This window comes from Meriones unguiculatus, chromosome 17, assembly GCF_030254825.1.
Source record: "Meriones unguiculatus strain TT.TT164.6M chromosome 17, Bangor_MerUng_6.1, whole genome shotgun sequence".
Taxonomy (NCBI): domain Eukaryota; kingdom Metazoa; phylum Chordata; class Mammalia; order Rodentia; family Muridae; genus Meriones; species Meriones unguiculatus.
Window position 1 is genome coordinate 17,426,541 of NC_083364.1, and position 21,515 is coordinate 17,448,055.

The following is a 21,515-nucleotide window of genomic DNA, read 5'->3' on the forward strand; positions in this document are numbered from 1 at the left end:
TTTGTTCCTGGGTCTGAATATATAGCCCAGACTGACCTTGAATTCGTGATCCTCCTGCCTCAGTGGCCCCATACTTGGGCTCAGAATCCTGCACTGCCCAATCTGGCCCTGTCAGCTTCCATCTCCTACCTTTGCTATCCCCCTCGGCTTCACACCCACATTGCTGCCTAGCATGGGAATGTTAATGGCCTTGGGGCCTTTGTGCCCGGAAGATCTGTGGTCTCTGCTGGGCAGGGCGCGTGAGCTGTGGGTGGAGGCCACAGGCCTCCGAGAAGGTCCTGACTGGAGAGGTCTGAGGCTCACCCACTATAATTTTTATTGTGTGAGAGACCTGGGTGCCCCCGTTCCTGATGTGGACAGCTGGAGAGAGCCCACGGGATCAGGGATCGAGGACGTAACTGGGCCTCTCTGGAGGCGCTGCAAGGAGATTCCAGAGCTTCAGGCTGTGACATGGGGCTGGACTCCCTTGGGGTGTTTGCCATCAGCCATCAGCCCCTGGATCCTTCGGCTCCTCACGGTCAGGCCTCATCTGTCCAATCCACTGAGCAGAGAGCGCGTGTCTCCGATGCGGGTGGCAGAAGGCTCCGTTCTACACAGAGCCGTCTGGGTTCCTCCGGAACCACACCAGGGCTGGGCCGAGGCCTCCCGCTGCCTGTCTGGGATGGACCTGCGGGGTGAGACAGAGGAGACGTCCCTTTTCTGTGACCCTGGCTGCAATCTGTCCTCACTCGCTTGCTCCCCGTACCCCTGTAGTCAAAGGTGACCTTGAACTTCTAACTCTCCCACCTCCAGGAAGTCCCGGCGCGGGATGATGGGTGCGCATCTCCACACCTGATTTGTGTGGTGCTGGCACGGGTGCCCGGGTCTCCTGCGCAGTCACAAGCGGGCTATCCTCAAGCTACAGCTCCGGCCCCTCCCCCCGGGGCACTGCATCCCCTCATCCCTCCCAGCACCCCGTGTTGCCTTTGTCTGTATCCCCACGTGCCGCGTGGCTAGGGAAGGGCCCCCTGCCACAGAGGAGAGGGAGGCAGCAGCAGCACCGGGGAGAGGGGCTGTGGGTAGCCGGGGGTCCGCGGAGGCTGGGAGGAGTTGGGTGCGAGTTTCTGGGCGTAGGTGCCCCGCCAGAATGCAGATGGGGGCTTGGAGGCTGGGCAGGCAGACCAGGCAGGCGGGGCGAGGAGGTGCTGACCGCTGGAGCCCGGAGGATCTGGCCCACTTTCTGAAGCTTCTGGAAGCTGCCGCGCCGGGACCTCTCGGGGGCGCCCTGACGATCTGCGGTCAAGCTCTGGCCTGTCTGCTGGTCCCCGTCCGCAGGGTCTCGAGTGGGGCCTCCTGGCACAGGACCCGCGGCCTCTCTGCGAAGACCTGGACTCGGAGGGCCGTGGTGACGGGCACACGCAGCGGGCCGGGTCCCTGGGCTGACGGCGGGAGGCCCCTGCTGCGGCCCCCGAAGAGGCTGGGAAGCTGGAAGGCCGGGATCCGGGGCTGGCCCATCCGCATGGGAGCGGCTGGGGAGGGCGGAGGCCGGGATCCTGGGTGGGCGGCGGCTGGCGGCCTGGATGCTCCCTGCTGCCCCGCCCCCTCGGCCTCTTCTCCCTAAACCCCCATTGTCTCCCGTCCATGTCTGCGCGTCTCCCTCCGACTCCTAGTCAAGTATTAAAAATTCAGTGTAACATTAAGGAAAAACATTAAATATTAAATTTCTCCTTTTTAAAATATTAAAACACGCAGAGCTGGATCCGGCTCTCCGAGGCCTTAAACCACTCTCCCTCCCCAAGGTGGCAGTGGACATGTCCGACCTTTTGACTTTGAGACAGGACATTGTTGTCTGCAAAGCTCACAGTCACACACCGGCGAAATCTCAAGTTTAAAATAAAAGTTAGGATAAATAAGTAAGTAAGTAAAATAAATAAATATTAGGGGCCAGGCCTGGGTATGTGTGTCTTTAATCCTAGCACAGGGGAGGCAGAGGCAGGTGGATCCCTGTGAGTTCAAGACCAGCCTGGTCTACAGTGAGCTCCAGGACAGCCAGGGCTACACAGAAAAGCTCTGTCTTGAAAAACCAAATAAAATAAAAATCAGGGCCAGCAAGATGGTGTGACCAAAGCTGCTTCCCACCAAGCTTGACAGAGGAAGAGAGCATGCTCGATCGCCAGGACCCCACGTGGAAGCAGACGACTGACTCCCACAAGCCGTGCTCCCACCCATGTGTGCCACGCTCAAAGAAGACAAGATATTCAAAATGTTTATAAAATTTAATCCCAGGACTCAGGGAGGCAGAGGCAGGCTGTGTTCTAGCCAGCACGGTCTGGGACAGCCAAGGCTACACAGAGAAAGCCTGTCTTGAAAACAACACAAATCAGGGGCTAAGGAGACATTCATCTGCTGTTCCAGAGGACAGGGTCGGGTCCGGCTGTCACAGCGGCTGACCAGGGGGCGCCATGTCCTCTTCTGGTCTCTGTGAGCTCCTGGCACCCCGTGCTGAGACGTACACACAGGCAGAACACCCCTACGTGTACAGACAAGCCTCTTAATTATAAAAATTAGAGAGAGAAAAAAGTTCACCATCCTGGGCTGTGGTGGTGCACGCTTTTAATCCCAGCACTTAGGAGGCGGGGGCAGGCTGGTCTTTTGAGGCCAAAAGGTCGGCTTTTGTTATACAGAGCTGGTTCCAGAACGGCCAGGGCTACCCAGAGAAGCTCTGTCTCGAAAAACAAGAATGTTCACCACAAACGGGATTTTCCTATACATGTTGTGCACCCCGCTCTGCCGCTTGTCCCAGGGCTGTGTGGGCAAGCTTCTGGGCCGTCACATCTTAACGCGGCAGCATGAAGTTCTTTACCGTTTCACATGAGTGTGCGGGCAGTCCCCCCTAGGTTCTCCGCTGGTTTTCATCGCGTTTGTGTGTTTGTATCTGTGGGTGTAAGTACCATGGTGCGCGTGGGGTCAGAGGACCCGCAGGAGCTGGGTTTCGACTCTGTAGGACCAAACCGAGGCCATCAGGCTTGAGGGCAAGCACCTTTCCCCGCTAACCTCCCCCATCGCCCCGGGGTTTCTGGACCGCTGGGGGGGGGGCCCTCACTCTGTAGCCCAGGCTGTCCTGGAACTAGCCACCATATGCCCCGCTTTAGTCTCCCAAGTGTGGGGCTAACAGGTGTGGCCACCACGCCTGGCCTCACGCTTGCGGGCCACAAGGAGACAGGGTAGGCAGTTTTCTGTCTTCGGAAAACCAGGTGGCTGCGGCTTCCAGGCCCTCCTGTGGGAGAAGGGAGGCTCTGAGCTCCTTCCAGTTGGGCTCAGCTCCCAGCACGGTGTCCACCCTCCTTTCGTGGCCTAGGGCAGTCAGTACAACGGTCCTGCTCACAGCATGAGGCCCTCAAGGAAAGTAGCCTGGAAGCTGGCAGGGCACACTCCACTTTGTGCGGACGCCCCCACGATGGGCAGCTTGGTTAGGTCTTTTAGGGCCTGCTCAGTCACTCCCAGGTGAAGTGGAGTGAATTCATGCCAGTTTCTGCGCTCCGAATCTCCAGGGCCTGGGACCTGTCCGTTCCTTCTGACAGGGCAGGGTTGTCCGTGCTCCCTCGAGACTGGAGCTCAGCAAGGGTGGCACACTTCCCCTAACTTACACGACATGCTGGCGGGGAGGGGCTGTCCGCCGCCTGGAGAGGTGGCAGTTCTGAGGGGGTCAGGAACAAGCCTTGCTGACTTGACTTTGGGGGAGCTGGGGGAGGGTTGGCGGCACTGACAATTTCCTCCGAGGGTTCTGGGAGTGCTAAGTGGGGTTGGCTGGCTGCAAGTCCTGTTTCCTCTACTGAGGAGTAGGGATCCTGACCCTGGCTTCCCCTGCCTGGGGAAACTTAAGAGTGGGCTGACTGGTCCTGGGGGCTGTGGCTGTGAGGTCCAACCCAGCTTTTGTATCTGTGTTCCTGAGGCAGGGGCAGCAGGAGGAAGCCAGATGAAGGGGAGGGACTCTGAGGAACAGAACTAATTCTCTAAATCCCCAGCAGCGAAGGCCAGGGCACAGCTGCAGTCTGTCTGTTGGCCTGCCCTGAGGCAGAGCCCTGCTCCGGCCCTAGCTGCTGCCCTGGTAGCCATCCCAGGCCCATCAGCCCCTGCGTCCTTCTGTGTGCCTGCATGTGCCAGGTCCTCCTGCTCCCAGGGTGGAGGGGGTGCCATGTGGGGGGAAGGCCAGGTCCTGGCCAGGTCCACAAGGTGTGATCCTTTTGGCATAGCCCATCCGGTGAGGAAAGGCTGTGAGGTGAGGCCAGCTGGACTGCTGGACCTTAGGTGCCCAGGCTTCTCCCTGTGCTGGTCTCCTGCTGTGGTCTGCCCTAGGCCCTGGTGTCCCAGCTAGGCCTGACCCAGCCCTGGCTGCTCAGACCAGAGCGACAAAGCAGAAGGGGTGGGGGACAAGAACGGGATGCCTAAGTGGGCAATTTTATTAAAAAACAAAACAAACAAAACAAAACCAGAAAGACCAAAACACCAAACAGAAGTTCACCCACAGAAGGGTGGTCCCGGGTCAGGCCACCCTCCCCTGGTGGCTAAGCATCCTGCTGCTGCACAAAGGGGTTGGGGATGGCCTCCATGCCATCCTGCGGGCAGATGAGTACCACTGAGGTGCCTCGGCATACCACGAGCCCCAGCTGCCTCGTGTCCTCCGTCAGTTTGTACTGGTCATCGGGGTCTGGGGGATGAGACAGGAGGAACTGAGGGCATGTCCTTCGCCCCAGCAGAACACAGTCAGGGCCTCAGAGGGTCCTGACGGTTCTTACTCACAGCTCTCTTGGGCTCTGACAGACCAGACGTTCTGGTCTCAGGGCTGACTGTGCACAGGGACACTTGGGCCAGCACAGGCTGTACCACACCACCACAAGGGTGGCTAAGCAAGAGCCACCCATCTCCAGGGTGCTACAAGACCCTTAGAGGGCTGATGCTCACCCCATAAACACTAAGGAGATGTCTGTGGGGCAGCCGAGGCAGGGTGGACAGCAGGTGGAGCTGGTAAGCAATTAGAAACTGTCACGAGTGCTGGGGAGGGGACAACCTGATGGGTGCAGAACTCTTCAGGGCATTATGGGGTGGGCCTGCTAGGTGCCCGCTGAGAGTCCAAGGGGCCCCGAAGCTGCTGATGTGAGCAGACACCCCAGGCAGAGGACAGTGGCCACTATTCATGCCGTCCCAAGGGCTACGGAGAAAGCCAGCTAGCTGAGGGGCACGAGCTGGACGTGTCAAGCCTGGGGCACTCCTGGCAGGCTGCGGTCAGACACTGGAGCTCTCAGGGAGTGACCTGCACCCCAGGTCCACAGCTGTGGGGAGCAGGAACAGGCCAGCGGCATCCCTGCAATAACCTCGGCCATCTCACCTCGCATGTACTCAATGGTCCCGTCCAGCACCAGGTTGAGCAGAGGGTCAAACCCTTTCAGGATGCCGCTGGCTTGAGGAACATGGGGAGGAGAGAGAAGGAGAACGCTGTCATCCCCACCCCACCCCCAGACAAAGGGAGAGCTGCCCCCAGAAAACTCATGGGGAAATGTGTCCCTGAGTGGTAGGTAGCCTGGATGGTCACTTGGATGGTCTTATCAATGTACTTAGACAGGTCCAAGATGCTTTCTTTCTTCTTTTTCTCTTTGTCCTGCTGGAGGGTGGGGTACCAATGAGAGAGGCACAGCCTTCTCATATCCCTGTTGCCTGGGGGTGGCAGACAGAGACTCCCTCCTACAATCCCAAAGCCCCATGACCCTGTCTGCATCCTCATCGCCATCTCCCATTCTAACCCTCTTCCTTCCAGTGTGGAAGGGGCTACAGATAGTGAATTTGTGGTGGGCCAAGTATCAATAGAAGTTTATGGTCACTCAAACCGAATTTTACATAGTTTCCACGTAACACAAAACAGCTTTCTTCTGTTTTATTTTTTGTTTGTTTGCTTGTTTTTGAGAGGGTCTCACTTGCCCAGGCCGGCCTCAGACTCCCTAGGCAGCCTGATCCTCCTGCCTTTATCTCCCTACTGTTGGAATAGCAGGCTGGTACAGCCACGCCTGGTTTACATGGTATTAGGAAGGGAGCCCAGGGCACACTGGCCATCACTGTACCCACTGAGCTATAGCCCCAACCCTGACTGACTTTTGGAGACAGGGTTTCCCTACATAGTTCAGACTAGCCTAGAACTTTCAATCCTCCTGCCACTGGGAAACCTTCTGGATTCCTGCTACACCCAGGCACTTGAGGACACTCCTTTCTTCCTTCCAACCTTCCTTCCTGTTGCCTCCATCCAGCTCCTTTTTGGCCCCCTCCTTCAGGATCCATCCATATTGGTCTAGGTACTAACCCCACCTGGCTCCCTTTCCCTGGGACTTGGGTTTCCTTACCCACAGTTGGGGAACACCTCACTGGTACAGAATGACCAAGCTTGGCCCTTGTGAAAGCCTGCAGCGTGTGGCTTCCCTTGCTTGCTGTGACAGCAGACCAGCTCTGGTAAGGGAGACCTGCAGTGCCCACTCACCTTCCCGGCCACCTTGGAACTTCACTCGGATGGTCTTATCAATGTACTTAGACAGGTCCAAGATGCTTTCTTTCTTCTTTTTCTCTTTGTCCTGCTGGAGGGTGGGGTACCAATGAGAGAGGCACAGCCCTCTCACATCCCTGTTGCCTGGGGGTGGCAGTCAGAGACTCCCTCCTACAATCCCAAAGCCCCATGACCCTGTCTGCATCCTCATCGCCATCTCCCATTCAAACTGAATTCCATGCTCAAGTCTGCACGCCTACGTCCCTCGTGTGCATCGCCAACATTTCCTGTGTGCATCTCCACTTCACCTGGTCTGCAACCCATGTCCCCCTGCGTCATTCCATTCCACCTGGTCACCATCCCATGTCCCGCATCTGTACCCTTCGGCATCCCATGCCACCTGGTCTGTATCCCCATGTCCCGCTTCAGCATCCCCAAGTCCCCAATCAGCATCTCATGTCGCCAGGTCTGCAGTCCCACGTGACTCTCATCCCTCCGCGTCCCTGTCTCCCTATCCGTCTTCAGGCGTCCTTCAGCCTCTTTTTCGTCCTTCTGTGTTCTCCGGTTCTCGCTTCCACCGGCCCTCGTGCCCGCAGCCCCGATCTCCCCGAGACCCAACAGTGCTCACCGCCATCTTGCCGCCGCGCGCCGCTCTGGGCAGGCGCCGCCCCGCCCCTTTCTAAGGAGAGCGCCGTTCGCGCACGCGCAAACTCGGCGCATGCGCGTCGCTGTATCCCGAAGGCGTTGCCGGGAAACCTTCCGCTTAGAGCTGCGGTGGGACCGGCGGACATGGCGGCGGCGCGGCTGGCCGTGGCCCTGCTGCTGCTCGCGGCCCAGGTGAGCGCCACGGCGGGTCGGCTCGGCCACACCACTCGTGATCGTGGCTGTGACCTTGCGGTCCACTGGCTCTCGCCACCGGAGACTTCCGGTCGGGTTTGGCCCGCCCTGCGTCTCGGGCCCCCAACCGTCGCCGCCGCCCCTGCCAGCCTCAGTTTCCCTTTCTGCAGACTGGAGCGAGTCTCCGGGCTTCTCCCCCGGGGGCGTCCAGCAGCGGCCCCCGAGGTGCTCGCAGCTCCGCGCCCCGGCTTCTGCTCCGTGACCTTGGGCCGGAGGGGGTCCCCACCTCAGGGTCGGTGCAGAACGCGGGGGACGAGCTGCTGCTATGGAGTCCTCAGGGTGTGCGGGGATGTGCCCCGACTTGGTGCCCAGGCGGAAGGTTGGCTATGGCCGTGCTTTGCTTTCTGAGATAACTCGCATGCTGGCCTTGAACTCACTGTATAGCCCAGGCTGGCCTTGCTCACTATGTAACCCCATGCTGGCCTCAAACTCAATCTGCAGTCCAGGCTGGCCTCCAACTTGCTCCACAGCCCAGGCCGGACTCCGGCTTGCTCCGCAGTCCAGGCTGGTCTCTGACTTGCCATGTTGCTCGGGCTGGCCCAGAACACCCTATGAGGCTTTGGCTAACCTGGAACTCAAACCACGGGTCTCATTTATCTCAGGTAACGGAATGACAGGTCTGTGTCACAACACCTGGCTTAGTTGTTAGATTCCTTGTTTTGCTCTTTGTGGCACCAGCCTCCAGATCCAGTGGATGCTGAGTGCTTCAGCCTTGGGCAACCCCAGGGCAGTTGTTGAGTTTTCCTGGGACGGTCAGAAGGGCGTCCTGTGAGTATTGTCCTAAGTGCATGTTACTGTACACCTATTCCTCTTCTCTCATGGGCTGTGTTCACGGAACAAGGGTCTGGATCATTTTTTTAAATCCTTCTTTTCTTTTTTTGAGATTGTGGGCTTCTGTGGCAGGGTCTCTCTTTATAGCTCAGCCGGGCGGTAAGCCTGCAGCTCTGCCTGAGCCTCCCTCCCCAGTGCGGGCACGACTGGCATGCACCTCCTGATTGGCTAAGCATTAAGGCACTCCCCGCAAGCGTGGTTCCTGCCCCGCCAAGCATGTGACCCACATCCCTCTTTGGCCCTTTATCCCCACATCCCGCTCTTGGCTGGCCATGAGCTTTTGAAAGTGTGTCAGGGCTTGCCACATCCTGCCAGCAGTCCAGGGGCGCAACATCATATTTTTTAGGCCACTGGCCTGTCTGGAAGCTGCTGCCCTTTTCGGGTAGGTGATTTCCACTGAGGCTTTTTTTTTTTTTTTTACTGCAGAACACCCTTGGACGTCTAGTCTCAGCTGGACCTGCCCCAAGACCTGTCCCTTTTGTGCAGGTCTCTTTTTCTGGTCTGATGGAGGGCTTTTCAGGGGGACAGTGACACTGGATGGATTAATAGGGGTTTGCCAAGGATGGGACAGGAAGTCGCTGTGGGCAGCAAGTACTTGCTCCTGGGGAAGCTCTTTCCACAAAAGATAACTTTTTTTCTCCGGGCTAGAAGCAGTGGGCGCAAAAAGGCCTGGTCCTGGCTGGGCAGATGATGTGTCGCCTGGACCTAATCCCACCCGCAGACAACTGGCCCTCCCTCCCCCACTTCTGGTGGGAAGCAGACAAGTTGCCATTCTTGGCTGGGTCGCAGCCTGGTCTGGGTACCCAACAGGGAGATTAACTCTGAGCTGGAGCTGTCTTGGTGGCAGTTCTGGGCCCGTTGCCTTTTTGTGACCCTGCCTGAGAGACCTGATGTCTCAAGTTGTTACCAGGCAAGGAGCGTGCAGCAGGTCCAGGTGCGCTATGCAGGCCTCGTGTTCCTGAGGGCCCAGCCTTCCTTCTCGGGCGACCTGCCTCCTCCTCCCCATAGTGTCCTCTTGGTTTCCCTCCCCTTTTAGATGGTTTTGGGGACTGGCGGCTGTGTCTGAGTGAACATGCGGTGGGGGCTTCTGGTTTCCAGTCCTCTTGGGTGTGGCCACGCCTTAGGAGCTGGCTCTTGAAAGAGCCTGATGCGTTCAGTGCTGGTGTGCTGTTCCTGTGGCGCTGGAATCCACAGCTTCTGAGTAGAAAGGCTGCCATGTGTGCTGCAGGGCAGGTGACCGTGAATGCGCCTTTGTGCTGGTGAATGACCACTGTGAAGAGAGGCAGTTCTATCAATTTCCGTTTTACACAAAAGCCACTTTTCACAGAGCCCATCCCGAGCCCACAGCAGGGCTGCCTGTGCTCTGGCAAGGGCGGTGGCAGTGCTGTCTGCTCTGAAGGCCCCCGGCACAGCTGCCCTGCTACTGGGTGGGGAAGGAACCATGGGCTCATCCACAGGAAGACTTATTCGTGTGCCAATAAAACTTTACTTAAAGACCTAAAGAAGCTAAGTAACAAGGAGGACCCTAGGGAGGATGCATAATTCTCATTCAGAAGGGCAAATAGAAGAGACACCAGAAGCAGCTGAGGAGAGGGACAGGCTACTGTAGAGGGCCTCTGAAAGACTCCACACAGCAGGGCATCGAAGCAGATGCTGAGACTCACAAACATTGGGCAGAGCACAGGGAATCCTAAGGAAGAATGGAGGAAAAGAAGGACCTGGAGGGGACAGGAGCTCCATAAGACCAGCAGAGTCAAGAAACCTGGGCCCAGGGGGTCCTGCAGAGACTGAAGCACCAACCAAGGACCATGCATGGAGAGGACCCAGGCCCCCGCTCAGATGTAGCCAATAGGTAGCTCAGTCTGAGTCCCCTAGTATGTAAGGGGAGCAGGGGCTGTTGCTGACATGGACTCTTGTCTGTTCCTCAATCACTTCCCCCTGGCAGGGCAACCTTGCCAGGCCACAGAGGAAAAGGATGCAGTCAGTCCTGACAAGACTTGATAGTTTGGGGTTAGTTTGTAGGGGAGGAGGGTTCCCCCTTTCTAAGGACTAGGGGAACGGGATCGGGGAAGACAAAGGGAGGGTGGGACTGGGAGGAGAGAGGGAGGGGGTTAAGATCAGGATTGCAGGAGGAGTTGGGGTGTGGACTCTGGCTCCACTGCAGCCCCCAAATCCCTCCTGAAAGGAGAGGCACATGGCTGTAGGGCCACATTGAGAAGTGCAGGGGATCGGTTCTGATTGTGCCCCTCTTTGGGGGAGGGTAGGAAGGAGGCAGGGGTGACTTGGGCCAACGCTCTGAGTCCTGGGGTCTCTGCTCTTCTGAGCTGGTGATGGCTTATCACAGGGCCCAGCTCTCCCTGGAGATAAGCAGAGCCCGTGTTGGGCCGCTGTAGTGTAGGCCTGAAAACAAGGTCCCTAGCTGCTTGGGCCTCATGGCCAGGGCCTCCAGTGGGGACTGGGCCAACCAGGCCTGCCCCATGCTGCCACCTGGAGGTGACCAGGGCCTTATAAGTGTTTCAGGCTGAGATAGGGGCCCCTTATCTGAGTTAGCTAAGGTCGCCCCTCCCCCCCCGGGGGGGGGAAGCTGGCAATCCAGGTCTGTGGGAGAAACGCAGGCATTCTGGCGGGAAGCCTGCCAGTCCTGCTAGCTGCAGGTCAGTGTCTGGGCCAGTGTTCCCATGTTCCCGCCTGTTTCCACAGCAGGTCCTCAGGCGTCACCCAGTCTCTCCCTGAGGAGCCCAGGTGTCAGGTGACTTACGGGGGTGTAGGGGGAGACATAAACAAAAGCTGTTTGTCCCAGAGAGATCTTCTGCATGACAGTGACTCCACCCAGGTGGAGCTTTAGGGAGGTAATGAAGTTATGGTGTGTCCTTGCAGGAGCATGGCCGGCCGGCCGGCCCTGAAAAGCTGGCAGCACTGTCTTGAAAGTGCGTCCCTGGGTCTCCTGGCAAGCTTGGCGGGTCCTGGGCTGTTTTCCCCAGTGCTGCCCGGTTGGCCTTTTCAACAGGCCTATGAAAGTTGTGGTAGAGTCCCGAGCCTTAGGCACCCCTGCTTATCTTGAGTGACATGCCCTGAGCCTTGGGGGCTGATGTGTGTGTTCTCTGGTGAGTGTCTGAGCGTTGGTCCACTGTGCCACAGCAATAGTCAGCTCACCGAAGGAGCTTGGCTGGCTCCCTCTATGACCCACCAAGCTGGTAGTAGCCATGATCCATGGATGTAAACACAGGTCTAGAAGGCATCTTCACAGGCGCATCCCATTCATCAAAACCTTAGCAGTTGTGGGCAGGGCTTCAGCTTGGTTGGTGGAATGCTTAGACAGGGATTCCATCCCTGCCACCAAAAAATGACTCAGGATGTGGGTATGGCAAGATCAAAAGTTCAGGGTCATCTTCAGTCAGGTGCCAGCCTGGGCTACATGAGACTCTGCCAAAAATAGCACTTGCTTCCTTGCTGTTCGCCCTGCCTCGTGACGGTGAACTGTGAACTGTGAGGCAGGCCTTAGAGCTGACCTAGAGCAAACAGTTGGTTCCACCTGTAACAGTCACGCCACTGACGCCCCCTCCATCCTTTACGGCAGGTTCATTGTCCTAGCAGGTCTGTTGGGTGAGTCTACCCCAGCAGCCTGCACAGTGACTGCCCCAGCTGTGGCAGGCAGCTGCAGGAAGCAGGCTGAGCTCCCTCCCAGCCTGATTTCTCTGTCTTCGGCAGCCTGTTTGTGGTGGTGTCAGCAGCAGGGACCTGCTGTGCTATGACACTTTATGGTGTTTTTACAAATGCGAGGGACTCTAAGACTCAAGGATTAGTGTTATGTAATGAGACTACAATTTAAAAAGTTTGTGTTTCAGTCTCTGTGTATTTGCATGCACATGCTACATCACAGATAAAGTCAGAGGACAATTTATAGGAGTCTTTTCTCTCCTACCCTGTGGGTCCCATGGCTGGAACTCAGGTTATCAGGTAGCCTTTAACTAGTGAGCCCCTTGAGGCCCTGAACAGAAAACCTTTTTTTTTTCGTTGTTATTGTTTTGTTTTTTGTTGTTGTTGTTTTTTGTTTTGTTTTGTTTTGTTTTTTGGTCTCTGTGTAGCCCTGGCTGTCCTGGAACTTAACTCTGTAGACCAGGCTGGCTTGAACTCAAAGAGATCTGCCTGCCTCTGCCTCTTAGTGCTGGGATCTAAAGGCGTGTGCACACCACCACTGCCTGGCTCTGAAAACCTATTTGTGGAGGCTGGGCAGTGAGGACCCATTGGTCTTGGGTGGCTGTAAGGCTATCAAAAAGGATGTTCTGGCCAGGTTCAAACTCAGCACTGTCATGGCCTCACCTCCCTCAGCGGGGAAAGGCTGGGTACAGCAGCATGGGTGGGGAGACGCCTCCAGCCTCCTCATTCTGGGCACTGCTGCTGAAGAGCTGGGCAGGACTGACTGGCCAGCCTCAGCCCACTCAAAACCCCATGGTGAAACCCTGTGTGGACCAGGCCGGCCTCTAACTCACCAGCCTCTGCCTTGCTCCACCACCTCGCCTTTGAGGGTGGATCAGACACCTTTTCCTAGCCCCTGCTCCTTCATGTCTGCCTCTTGCCATAGGTGGAGCCTCGTTAGCCCTGTTCTGGCTCACACTCTTCCAGCTGTGACAGTCAGCCGGCACCTCCGCACCTGCCTCCCTTTTCCAGCTCCTGCCAGACCAGAGGCCCACGAGAAGGCCAGGGTGTCTAGCCTTCTTCTGGCAGAGAGCTGAGCCTCAGCTGTGTGTCCGGGCTGACTGTGGCCTGCTTTGTCCCCCATGTGCTACTCTTAGGGGTTGTAGATATCCTTCCTTGACTCCGTGTGTGGTTTGGGGGGGACCCCCAGCTCAAGGCCACAGCAGGGGTCCGGGGCATGTAAGCAGCCATTGCTTCTGTCCCAGGACCCCTTTCTGCTGTAGTCCAGAGAGTGACCGTCTTCCCTCAGGGCCTGTGCAGCCCCAGTAGCAAGCCACTGGGGAGAGGCTGAGGCGGACCTGGTAGGTGCTGGTCTTCAGAGCCAACCATTCCTGAGGTCCGGCTCCTACCCCTTACCCAGGGTCTGTGGGTGGGCCCTCAGTCTCTCTGCACCTGGGTTTTCACACTTAGGATCCGAGGTGGCTGAGAGCACTGCAGAGGCAGGCCTGCTGGGGACCCTGTGAGGGGCTGCAGGCACCTGTGCAGGGCTGCTCCTGAGCAGCTGGCTCTGGGAACTAGCTGTGTCCCTGCAGCTCCCTGCTTTGGAGGCCCCTCTTCGGCACCATTCTGTGACTTGGCTGCCCGAGGGCATGGACAGCTTTGCCTGTCCCAGAAGCTAGACGTTTGGTCAGGAGGAGTGTGCAAGGGACAGAAGTGAGGGAGCTCCCCCTCTTTTGAGACAAGGTCTTTGTAGCTCAGGCTGGCCTCAAACTCATAGCAGTCCTCCTGCCTCAGCCTCCCAAGTGCTGGGATGACAGTCCTGTGCCACCATGCCTTGCTCAGAAAGGTGCCCTTCTCCTTGTCTGCGCTCCCCCCCCCCCCCGCTGGTGTCCTTCAAGACCAGGGCCATGAGCACCCCTTTCTGAGTGCTGCTTGCTGCAGCTGAAGTCTGCGCCTGCCTTGTCGTTGCAGGTGGCCTGTGAGTTCGGTGTGCTACATGTGGTGTCCCAGGCTGGTGGGACCCGGGGCAGGGACTACTGCATCATCTACAACCCGCAGTGGGCCCACTTGCCGCATGACCTCAGCAAAGTGGTGAGTGTCACGCCAGGCCACGCTGCTGGTGACGCCCATTTCTGCGGTCTGCCTCTGCGCCTGGGTTTTCATGCTCAGGAGTGGAAGGTGGCTGAGGGCAACGGGGAGGCAGGCCTGCTGGGGACCCTGGCCACCACTACCACTCTGTGGCAGAGGGGGCCTCAGAAGTGACAGCCTTAGGCACCTAGGGTCTGTCGTTACACGTCTGTGCCCTTTGCATGTCACTTCTGCCCACAGCTGGTGGCCGAATGTCCATCCCTCCGTGGCTGCTTGTCCCCCCACGCTGTTCTTAGGGAGGTGCCTGTCCTTTGAGAGGGCCCCTTCACCCCTTCCCACCTACGCTAATGGTGTGTGCATGAGTTTCTGTGTACTGTGTGTGTGCGTGCACATGCGTGCATGTGTGGCTGCGCACGAGGCCCCCAGGCTGCAGGCCCGAGGTCTCAGTGGGCTGCATGCCTTTTCAGCCTTGAGCGGTGCTTGCTGCACTGAGGTGAGCGCTGAGGCCAGGGCACGCTCCAGGCGTTTGAGGCCATGCCGCTGTGGAGTGAGGGCTCCGTGGTCCTGGTGCAGCTGCTCCTAGCCTTGCATGTTGTGTGGTTGTGCACGCCCCTCAGCCTCAGTGCAGCCCTCTGTCCCCCACCCCAGCCAGGGTTGACAGGCCTGGCTTCTCCGTGAGCATGCCGGCAGCAATAGCTTGTATGTGCTCTACTCCCTGTCTTTTTGGTGGGACTTGGTGACCCTGAGTCCATCCTTCTTCGCAGTCTCTCATGAAGCTTCGAGATTTGAGCTACACCCAGCTCTGTTCCTACCTTGACCTTCCTGCAGAAGACTTCACCAACCAAATTACAATGGTGGCCCGGGGCAACTGTACCTTCTACGAGAAAGTGCGGCTGGCCCAGGGCAGTGGGGCACGCGGGCTGCTGATAGTCAGCAAGGAGAGGCTGGTAGGGTGCCTGGTCTCTAACCTCTGGGATACTCTGGAAGCATTGGGGTGCTCTGGCTTCTGCATGCTGAAAGAGCCGTGGGGCGCTGGAATGGTGGGTGGCACAGGCTCCCTGAGGAAGCCACAGCCACAGGGATTGTGGTCTGACCAGAGGCTGATGGGCTGGAGACGTGGAGTGGCCCCTGAGCAGGACAGTGCAGAGCAGCCCCAGGGCTTGGTGCCTGGTACTGCCAACCCGAACCCCGGGCCTTACTGCCCTCTGCACAGCAGGCTGTGGTGTGCCCGGAAGAGGCGTGGTGGTGACCCAGAGGGCTGGGGTGACCCTACGCGTCCTGTTGCCTGCAGGTCCCCCCGGGAGGCAACAGGACACAGTATGAGGAGATAAGTATCCCCGTGGCCCTGCTTAGCCACAGGGACCTGCAGGACATCTTCAGGGTAGGCACCGGGCAGGGCAGAGTGGACAGGGAGGGCTTGGAGTCTGGGGCGTGGGGCCTGGGGCCTGGGTGCACATCCTGGAGGTTCTGTGTGGGTCTGGAGTGAAGCTGGGGCCCGGTGACCTTCCACTCTCCTCTTGGGGACAGCGCTTCGGCCATTCGGTAATAGCGGCACTGTATGCACCAACTGAGCCAGTGATGGATTACAACATGGTCATCATCTTCGTCATGGCCGTGGGCACTGTCTCCCTCGGTGGCTACTGGGCTGGCAGCCGTGACGTGAAGAGGTGAGTGCTGCCTGACAGTAGGCACCGTGGGAGCGGCCGGGAGGCAGCCACCCAGTTGTGGCCCTGGGTGATCCCAAAATTTTCCAAGAAGGTACATGAAGCATAAGCGGGATGATGGGCCCGAAAAGCAGGAGGATGAGGCGGTGGACGTGACGCCCGTCATGATCTGCGTGTTTGTTGTCATGTGCTGCGTCATGCTGGTGCTGCTCTACTACTTCTATGACCGCCTGGGTATGCCGCCCGCCCGCCGGTCCCTGCCCTCCCTAGCAGACCCCCCCAAGATCCTGGAGGCTCTAGCCGCCCTTTTGATCTCTTGCCCGTCCCACCCCTCACCCTTCCCGGTACCCTGCCGGCCTGGCCCCGCAGTCTACGTGATCATCGGGATCTTCTGCCTGGCCTCCTCCACGGGTCTCTACAGCTGCCTGGCGCCCTGCGTGCGGAAGCTGCCCTTCTGCACGTGCAGGTGAGCCCCGGGCCTGGCAGTGCCCTCCCACCTGCCTCCTGCCGGCTGCCACCCTGCTTGCGCATTCAGAGAGACAGCAGGTGCTCGCTAAGTGCTGGTCGCTGGGGGGTGGCCTCCAGTCGCCCATGGGCCGTGCCTCCTCATAGCCAGCTGAGCCACAGGCATGGCTGGGGATCCCATGGGAGTGGAGGAGGATAGGCCCAGAAGAGAGCGTGAGCATTACAGGCCTCTGCGGGTCTATGCTGCTCAGAGCCGCCTGGGGCGGGATGAGGGAGCCCCGGGCGCTGTGAGCCCGCGCTGGCAGGATAGGGGCCTTTCAGGTTGCTGTCCTGGAACCACAGGGGCCTGGCCAGTTGAGAGATGTGGCCGCATAGTCAGGGGCTCCTCCTCAAGGATGGGAGGCGCCGGCGGGCATGAGGTGAGAGCTGAGGCTCAGGGCGGTGTGGAGGTGAAGTGCACGGGGGTGGGCAGGAGGGGTGCTGATGGCTGGTCCCCTCCAGGGTCCCCGACAACAACCTGCCATACTTCCACAAGCGCCCACAGGCCCGCATGCTGCTGCTGGCACTCTTCTGTGTCACTGTCACCGTAGTGTGGGGTATCTTCCGCAACGAGGACCAGTAAGTGCCGCCATGTCCTTCTGACAGCCACCCTGTCAACTTGTCTCTGCTGTCCTCGGGTGCCCCCACTGCCCAGCCTGGCCTGGTGTGTCCATCAGGAGGGCTGTCCACCGCGGCTGCTCTCTGCCTGTGTCCCATTTCATTCAGGCCTGGCCCGGAGCCCGTACCCTGATAGGAATCTAGATAAAGGTTCTGTCCATCCTTCCCGGCTCCTGGGAAGGGCAAGGGGACATGCTGGCCCGGAGCCACTGTTTGTCACCCACTGTCTTGGCGTGGGCTCAGGCAGCACCTGATGCCCGGGTGCCACTTGCCATCCGCCCCCATAATGATGGGGCACTCCATTTTCTCCTGCACTGAATTCCCACGGGGCTCTTACACATAAACACCGCACTGGAAGGCAGGGGCCTGGCGCCATGGCCCGGAGGACCGCCTGCCTGTCCTCACCTGGCTCCTGCTCGGCACTGACACTCTCTGGCACAGCCCAAGTCTCTCCCTGGGCAGCCAAGCACTCCTGGCCTCCGTGCTACTTGGCGCTCTAACAGACACTCCTCGGAGAAGGAATGGGGGAGAGCCAAGCCCCCACCCAGCCTTATTGTGCCCCTGCTGTCCCCACATGTCCTACCTGGTGGCTACAGTGACGGTCAGAAGCAGGAGTCGCGCCCTCACAGTTCTCTGGTTGTGCCCTTCACTGTGGGCTGCGCGGCCCTGTCCAAGCAGTCCCAGCCCCTAAGTGCCACGGCTGAGTGTCCAGGAGCAACCACACTGGCTTGTACCCCACACGGAGCCCCACGCCACATCTGCTTGAAGCCAGTCTGGGAACCCTGCTGCTGGGCAGCCCTGCCACCTGCTCTTGGTGGCACTGTGGCTTTTGAGGCCTCGTGTGGACAGGGTGGGCGCAGCCTTTGGCAGCCGGGGTGGCTGCTTATAGGATGAGGCGGGGACAGAGCTCCGAGTTACTGAGCGTTCCCCTGCCAGCTGGGCCTGGATCCTGCAGGACACCCTGGGCATCGCCTTCTGCCTGTACATGCTGAAGACCATCCGCCTGCCCACCTTCAAGGTGAGGGCCGCCAGTGGACAGGGCAGCATGCTCCCCGACGGGTCCGGAGGGTCTGGGCGGGCGCTCGCACGCGGCGCCAGGGTGTTGGGGAGGATGGTGGGGCGGCCTGGTGCGGTGGGTTCGGGCTGGGCAGCTCCTCAGGCGCTGGCTTTTGCAGGCCTGCACGATGCTGCTGATGGTGCTCTTCATCTATGACGTCTTCTTTGTCTTCGTCACCCCCTACCTGACCAAGGTAGGCCCACCTCGCCCTCGCAGCCGCCTGTCCCCTCCCCTGCCCCGCCTGACCAGCCTGTCTCTTGCAGAGCGGCAACAGCATCATGGTGGAGGTGGCCACTGGGCCCTCGAACTCATCCACCCACGAGAAGGTAGGCCACCCGCCCCGTGGGCCTCAGGCCTCGGGCTCCAGCGGGTGCTGGCAAGAGCCTCTGGGCTAAGCCCTGCTCTCCCCACAGCTGCCCATGGTGCTGAAGGTGCCCAGGCTGAACACCTCTCCGCTGTCCCTGTGTGACCGGCCCTTCTCCCTCCTGGGCTTCGGAGACATCTTGGTGCCAGGTGGGGACTGAGCGCGTGGGGCAGGGCCGGCAGGTGGGCTGCGGGGCATGAAGCCCCTGCAGGGAGTTGAGGAAGGATCTGCGGACAAGGTGACCTCTGGAGTGGCACACGTGGCAGGTTCCCACCGCTGCCTAGGGGGTGTATGCGTCTTCACTGTCCCCGTCCACTGTGGCAGGACCCCTCCAGGTCCTGCTTGAGCCCTCTGGGTCCCCGTGACATTGGCACAGCCAAGGGGACATGCAGAAGTGTGGGCTTGGTGCTGCCGTTCCTGTCCCACTGCGGCCTCCTGTGGCCATGCACGGTTGTGGTGACTGTGTCCTCCCCACAGGGCTGCTGGTGGCCTACTGCCACAGGTTTGACATCCAGACCCAGTCTTCCAGGGTCTACTTTGTGACCTGTACCATTGGTAGGTGCCTCACCGCTGGCCCGCCCTTCTCCGCCTGTTGTCTCTCAGCTTCTGGCCCCAGTCCCGAGGTCCACCTGTCCCAAGCTGCTTTCAAATGTCACCTGGTGGGGCTGGGCAGGAGTAGCCGGTACCTGGAGTGTGTCCGGCCCAGGTTGCCCGGCGTGGTGGCGGCATCTTCTGCACAAGCTCCTGAAGCCACCCCTGTCCTCCCCGACCTCACTGCCCTCTGGCTTTTCTCTTTGGACCTCATGTTGCCCAGCTGGCCTGAATTGGCAGACCTCCTGCCTCAGCTGCCACAGTTCTGGGATGCCCAGCCTGCGACTCATGCCGTCCCCACTCCTTATCCTTGTTCCCTCCTTGTTGACATGGTGCCCTGCCAGGAGCAGGCTGTCTGACCCTGGCTTTCCCTGCAGCCTACGGCCTGGGCCTCCTGGTGACGTTCGTGGCACTTGTCTTCATGCAGCGTGGCCAGCCCGCACTGCTCTACCTGGTCCCCTGCACGCTGCTGACCAGCTTCACCGTGGCACTGTGGCGCCGGGAGCTGGGCACCTTCTGGACAGGCAGCGGCTTTGTGGTGAATACCGGTTTGCTATGACTGCGGCGATAGCCCCCTAAGGCCGCCAGGTCAAGTTGAGTCCAACCTCCTGTGCTCCTACTGAGCCCCTGGCCCGGGTCCCTTGCTTCTGGAAGATCATGCTTGGGGCTTTGTGATTTCCTGCGGGGACTCTCTGGTGACCCAAGGCTGGGAATGCTTCTGATGCATTGCCAAAGCCCCCCTTCCCCCGGATCTCGAGCCAGCCAGAGAGGATGGGGGGAACAGTGGAGGGCTGTGTGGGCCCTGTGCACCAGGACATCCTTGCTGTCACGGGCAGCTGCTGGGGTAGGCGGGAGTTTGCCCAGGGCCAGCCGTGTGCTCGCACACGCCTGTGGCTCCAGGGTCACTGCTTCCCACAGCGTGGACTGGACTGTAGGAATGGCTGGCTTGCTCTGGAGGAGCATCAGGGGCGGGGAGGGATAGAGAGGGAGAGCAGGGGTCCCACCCAGCTGCTCTCAGGCTTTGCTGCCCCCGGCCTCAGAGGCCGGGCTCCTCAGCCTGTGTGCCGAATGGTGTTGGGCTGGAGGTTTCTGGCTCAGGCTGGTTGCTGCATGCCCCCCTGCTCTAGGTGTCCCGCACCTGTGCTTGGCCCTGCCCCACTGGGGTCTGCCCTCTACTTGTCCCAGCCTCACAGCCCCCTCCTCTCTGTAGAAGGACGCACCTCAATCCCCATGGGCCCTAAGAGACAAGCCTGCACCAGAGAAAATGGCGGATGCCCCCCTCTCCCAGAGGCCTCCAAGTGAAGAGCTAGCCAGGAGGTCCCTGCCCACCAAGGAGGCAGCCTTGCCCGAGGAGGCCCCTGTGCCCGAGGAGGCAGGAGCTGAAGGCCCCACCAAGGATCCTGATGGTCCCATGGACAGTCTCCCGAGCCCCACAAATGGGGACCAAGCCCAGCCCAGCCCTGTGGTGCAGCCAGGGACTTCGGCCTAGGAAGAGGAGGTGCGAGAGCTGGGCCCTTGCAGCCTTCCATCACACAGATGCTGGCCACCTGGGACCTGCAGGGAGCAGGGACAGCCGCCACCCCCCCAAGGTGGTGGACCTGTGCCGTGCCCTCCCTAACATGGTGCTCAGCCCTCTGAGGCCTCACGCCGCCCCGCCCACCACAGCTGCACCCAGCGCCCAGCTCAGCTTTGCACCAGGCCAAGAGCTTCCCCCGCTGCCCCTCCATGCAAGGCCGCTGCTCTGGTGCTTGCCGCTGCTCTCCCTGCGGACGCCTCAGCCGGCCGCTCCTCCCTCGGTAGGACGGGGCTCTCTGGGGCCAGAGCAACATCCTGACCAACAGGTTTCTATGTTGGGAGCGGCCACAGGGGGCCTGAATGTGGGTACCCTGCCCAAGGGCCTGGGCCAACACCGGGGTCTGTACCCCTTCCGAGGCTCCACGCCAGGGTGGAGTGGAGAAGGCTGGCCACGCATGGATGGGTCCACGGCCCCAGCAAACTGCCCTCAGTTCAGACGTGGAAGCCTTCCATGCCACGGCCACAGCCCTCTGCCCCAGCAGTGGCTTCCGGACCCGGCGACCGACCTCTACCTCACCAACCAGGCTCTGCACTCCATGACAGATCTGCCTGCAGGGAGTCTACCACACATGCTGCATGTCACCAAGGCCGAGGCCAGGGTCCCCACAAACTGCGATGGAGCCTGGGGGCCGTGGCCACCACACTTGCATGGAAAGGGGTGTCCGCTGCAGGGTGACGGGTGGCCACAGCTGGGCAGTGCTCTGGGGAGGGGAGGGAGGGCTTCCCCTAGGCACCCTGTCTGACCAGAATAGACAGGCCCAGGAGCACTGTGGCCACCTGCTTCCGCCACTCGGACCTAACAAGCCATTTTGTACTGGGTGCCCATGCAGTTCTTCCTTCTCTGAGCTGGCCAGAGGTGGTGCCACCCGAGGGCCCCGGCTTTAGGGTGTCAGGGATTAAACAGCTTTTCATACTTATCCGGCCTCCTGTCTTTGGAGAGTGGCTGGAGCCTGGCTGTCAGCCCTGATGGCGCCTGCAGTGGGAGAGCGCAGACCTTGGAGCCCAGCTCTCCTCACCACTTGTCACCCCTGAGCCCTGCTTCCCTTCGCACGAAGGGAATGTCTTCAGTGTGTGGAGACCAGCTGTGTATGTGCTCCCCAACTCCTGCCGAGCAGCCTAGTATCCAGTCAGGAAGACAGCCCCAGCCAGGATGAAGCACAGGCAGGCAGGAGCCTCTGGGTTCAC

At 59.8% G+C, this 21,515-nt stretch overlaps 2 protein-coding genes across 7 annotated transcripts; one reads left to right on the forward strand and one right to left on the reverse strand.

The window, feature by feature from the left end:
* Positions 1–2,265: 2,265 nt before the first annotated feature.
* On the reverse strand, positions 2,266–7,205 carry Lsm7 (LSM7 homolog, U6 small nuclear RNA and mRNA degradation associated). Of its 3 annotated transcripts, none has more exons than XM_060371140.1 (4): positions 7,134–7,205; positions 6,503–6,596; positions 5,366–5,437; positions 2,266–2,509 (listed from the first exon to the last, which is right to left on the reverse strand). In XM_060371140.1, the coding sequence occupies exons 1-4, from the start codon at positions 7,137–7,139 to the stop codon at positions 2,379–2,381; spliced, it is 303 nt and encodes a 100-aa protein (XP_060227123.1). In that variant the 5' UTR covers positions 7,140–7,205; the 3' UTR covers positions 2,266–2,378. The 3 variants fall into 3 exon arrangements, with proteins under 3 accessions (XP_060227123.1, XP_021504536.1, XP_021504535.1); XM_021648861.2 differs by lacking the exon at positions 2,266–2,509 and adding an exon at positions 4,422–4,687 and having other exon boundaries at positions 6,503–6,593; positions 7,134–7,194; XM_021648860.2 differs by lacking the exon at positions 2,266–2,509 and adding an exon at positions 4,422–4,687 and having other exon boundaries at positions 7,134–7,191.
* Sppl2b (signal peptide peptidase like 2B) lies at positions 7,192–21,247 on the forward strand. Of its 4 annotated transcripts, none has more exons than XM_021648885.2 (15): positions 7,192–7,342; positions 13,841–13,960; positions 14,722–14,904; positions 15,249–15,338; positions 15,485–15,624; positions 15,713–15,855; positions 15,991–16,087; positions 16,588–16,704; positions 17,680–17,761; positions 17,919–17,993; positions 18,064–18,126; positions 18,214–18,313; positions 18,642–18,719; positions 19,133–19,293; positions 19,966–21,247. In XM_021648885.2, exons 1-15 carry the CDS (start codon positions 7,295–7,297, stop codon positions 20,242–20,244), a joined length of 1,776 nt encoding a protein of 591 aa, XP_021504560.1. In that variant the 5' UTR covers positions 7,192–7,294; the 3' UTR covers positions 20,245–21,247. The 4 variants fall into 4 exon arrangements, with proteins under 4 accessions (XP_021504560.1, XP_021504561.1, XP_021504562.1 ...); XM_021648886.2 differs by having other exon boundaries at positions 15,716–15,855; XM_021648887.2 differs by having other exon boundaries at positions 19,133–19,348; positions 19,966–20,105.
* Positions 21,248–21,515: the final 268 nt, after the last annotated feature.

Coding starts and splice junctions, on each gene's coding strand:
- Lsm7 (XM_021648860.2), bottom strand. Junction 5,438..6,502: donor GTTCCAAGGTGGCCGGGAAG/GTGAGTGGGCAC, acceptor ATGTTCCTCAAG/CCAGCGGCATCCTGAAAGGG. Junction 4,688..5,365: donor GACCATTGAGTACATGCGAG/GTGAGATGGCCG, acceptor CTCATCCCCCAG/ACCCCGATGACCAGTACAAA.
- Sppl2b (XM_021648885.2), top strand. CDS start 7,295: ATGGCGGCGGCGCGGCTGGCCGTGGCCCTGCTGCTGCTCGCGGCCCAG. Junction 15,625..15,712: donor GGCAGCCGTGACGTGAAGAG/GTGAGTGCTGCC, acceptor AAATTTTCCAAG/AAGGTACATGAAGCATAAGC. Junction 17,994..18,063: donor TCACCCCCTACCTGACCAAG/GTAGGCCCACCT, acceptor TGTCTCTTGCAG/AGCGGCAACAGCATCATGGT.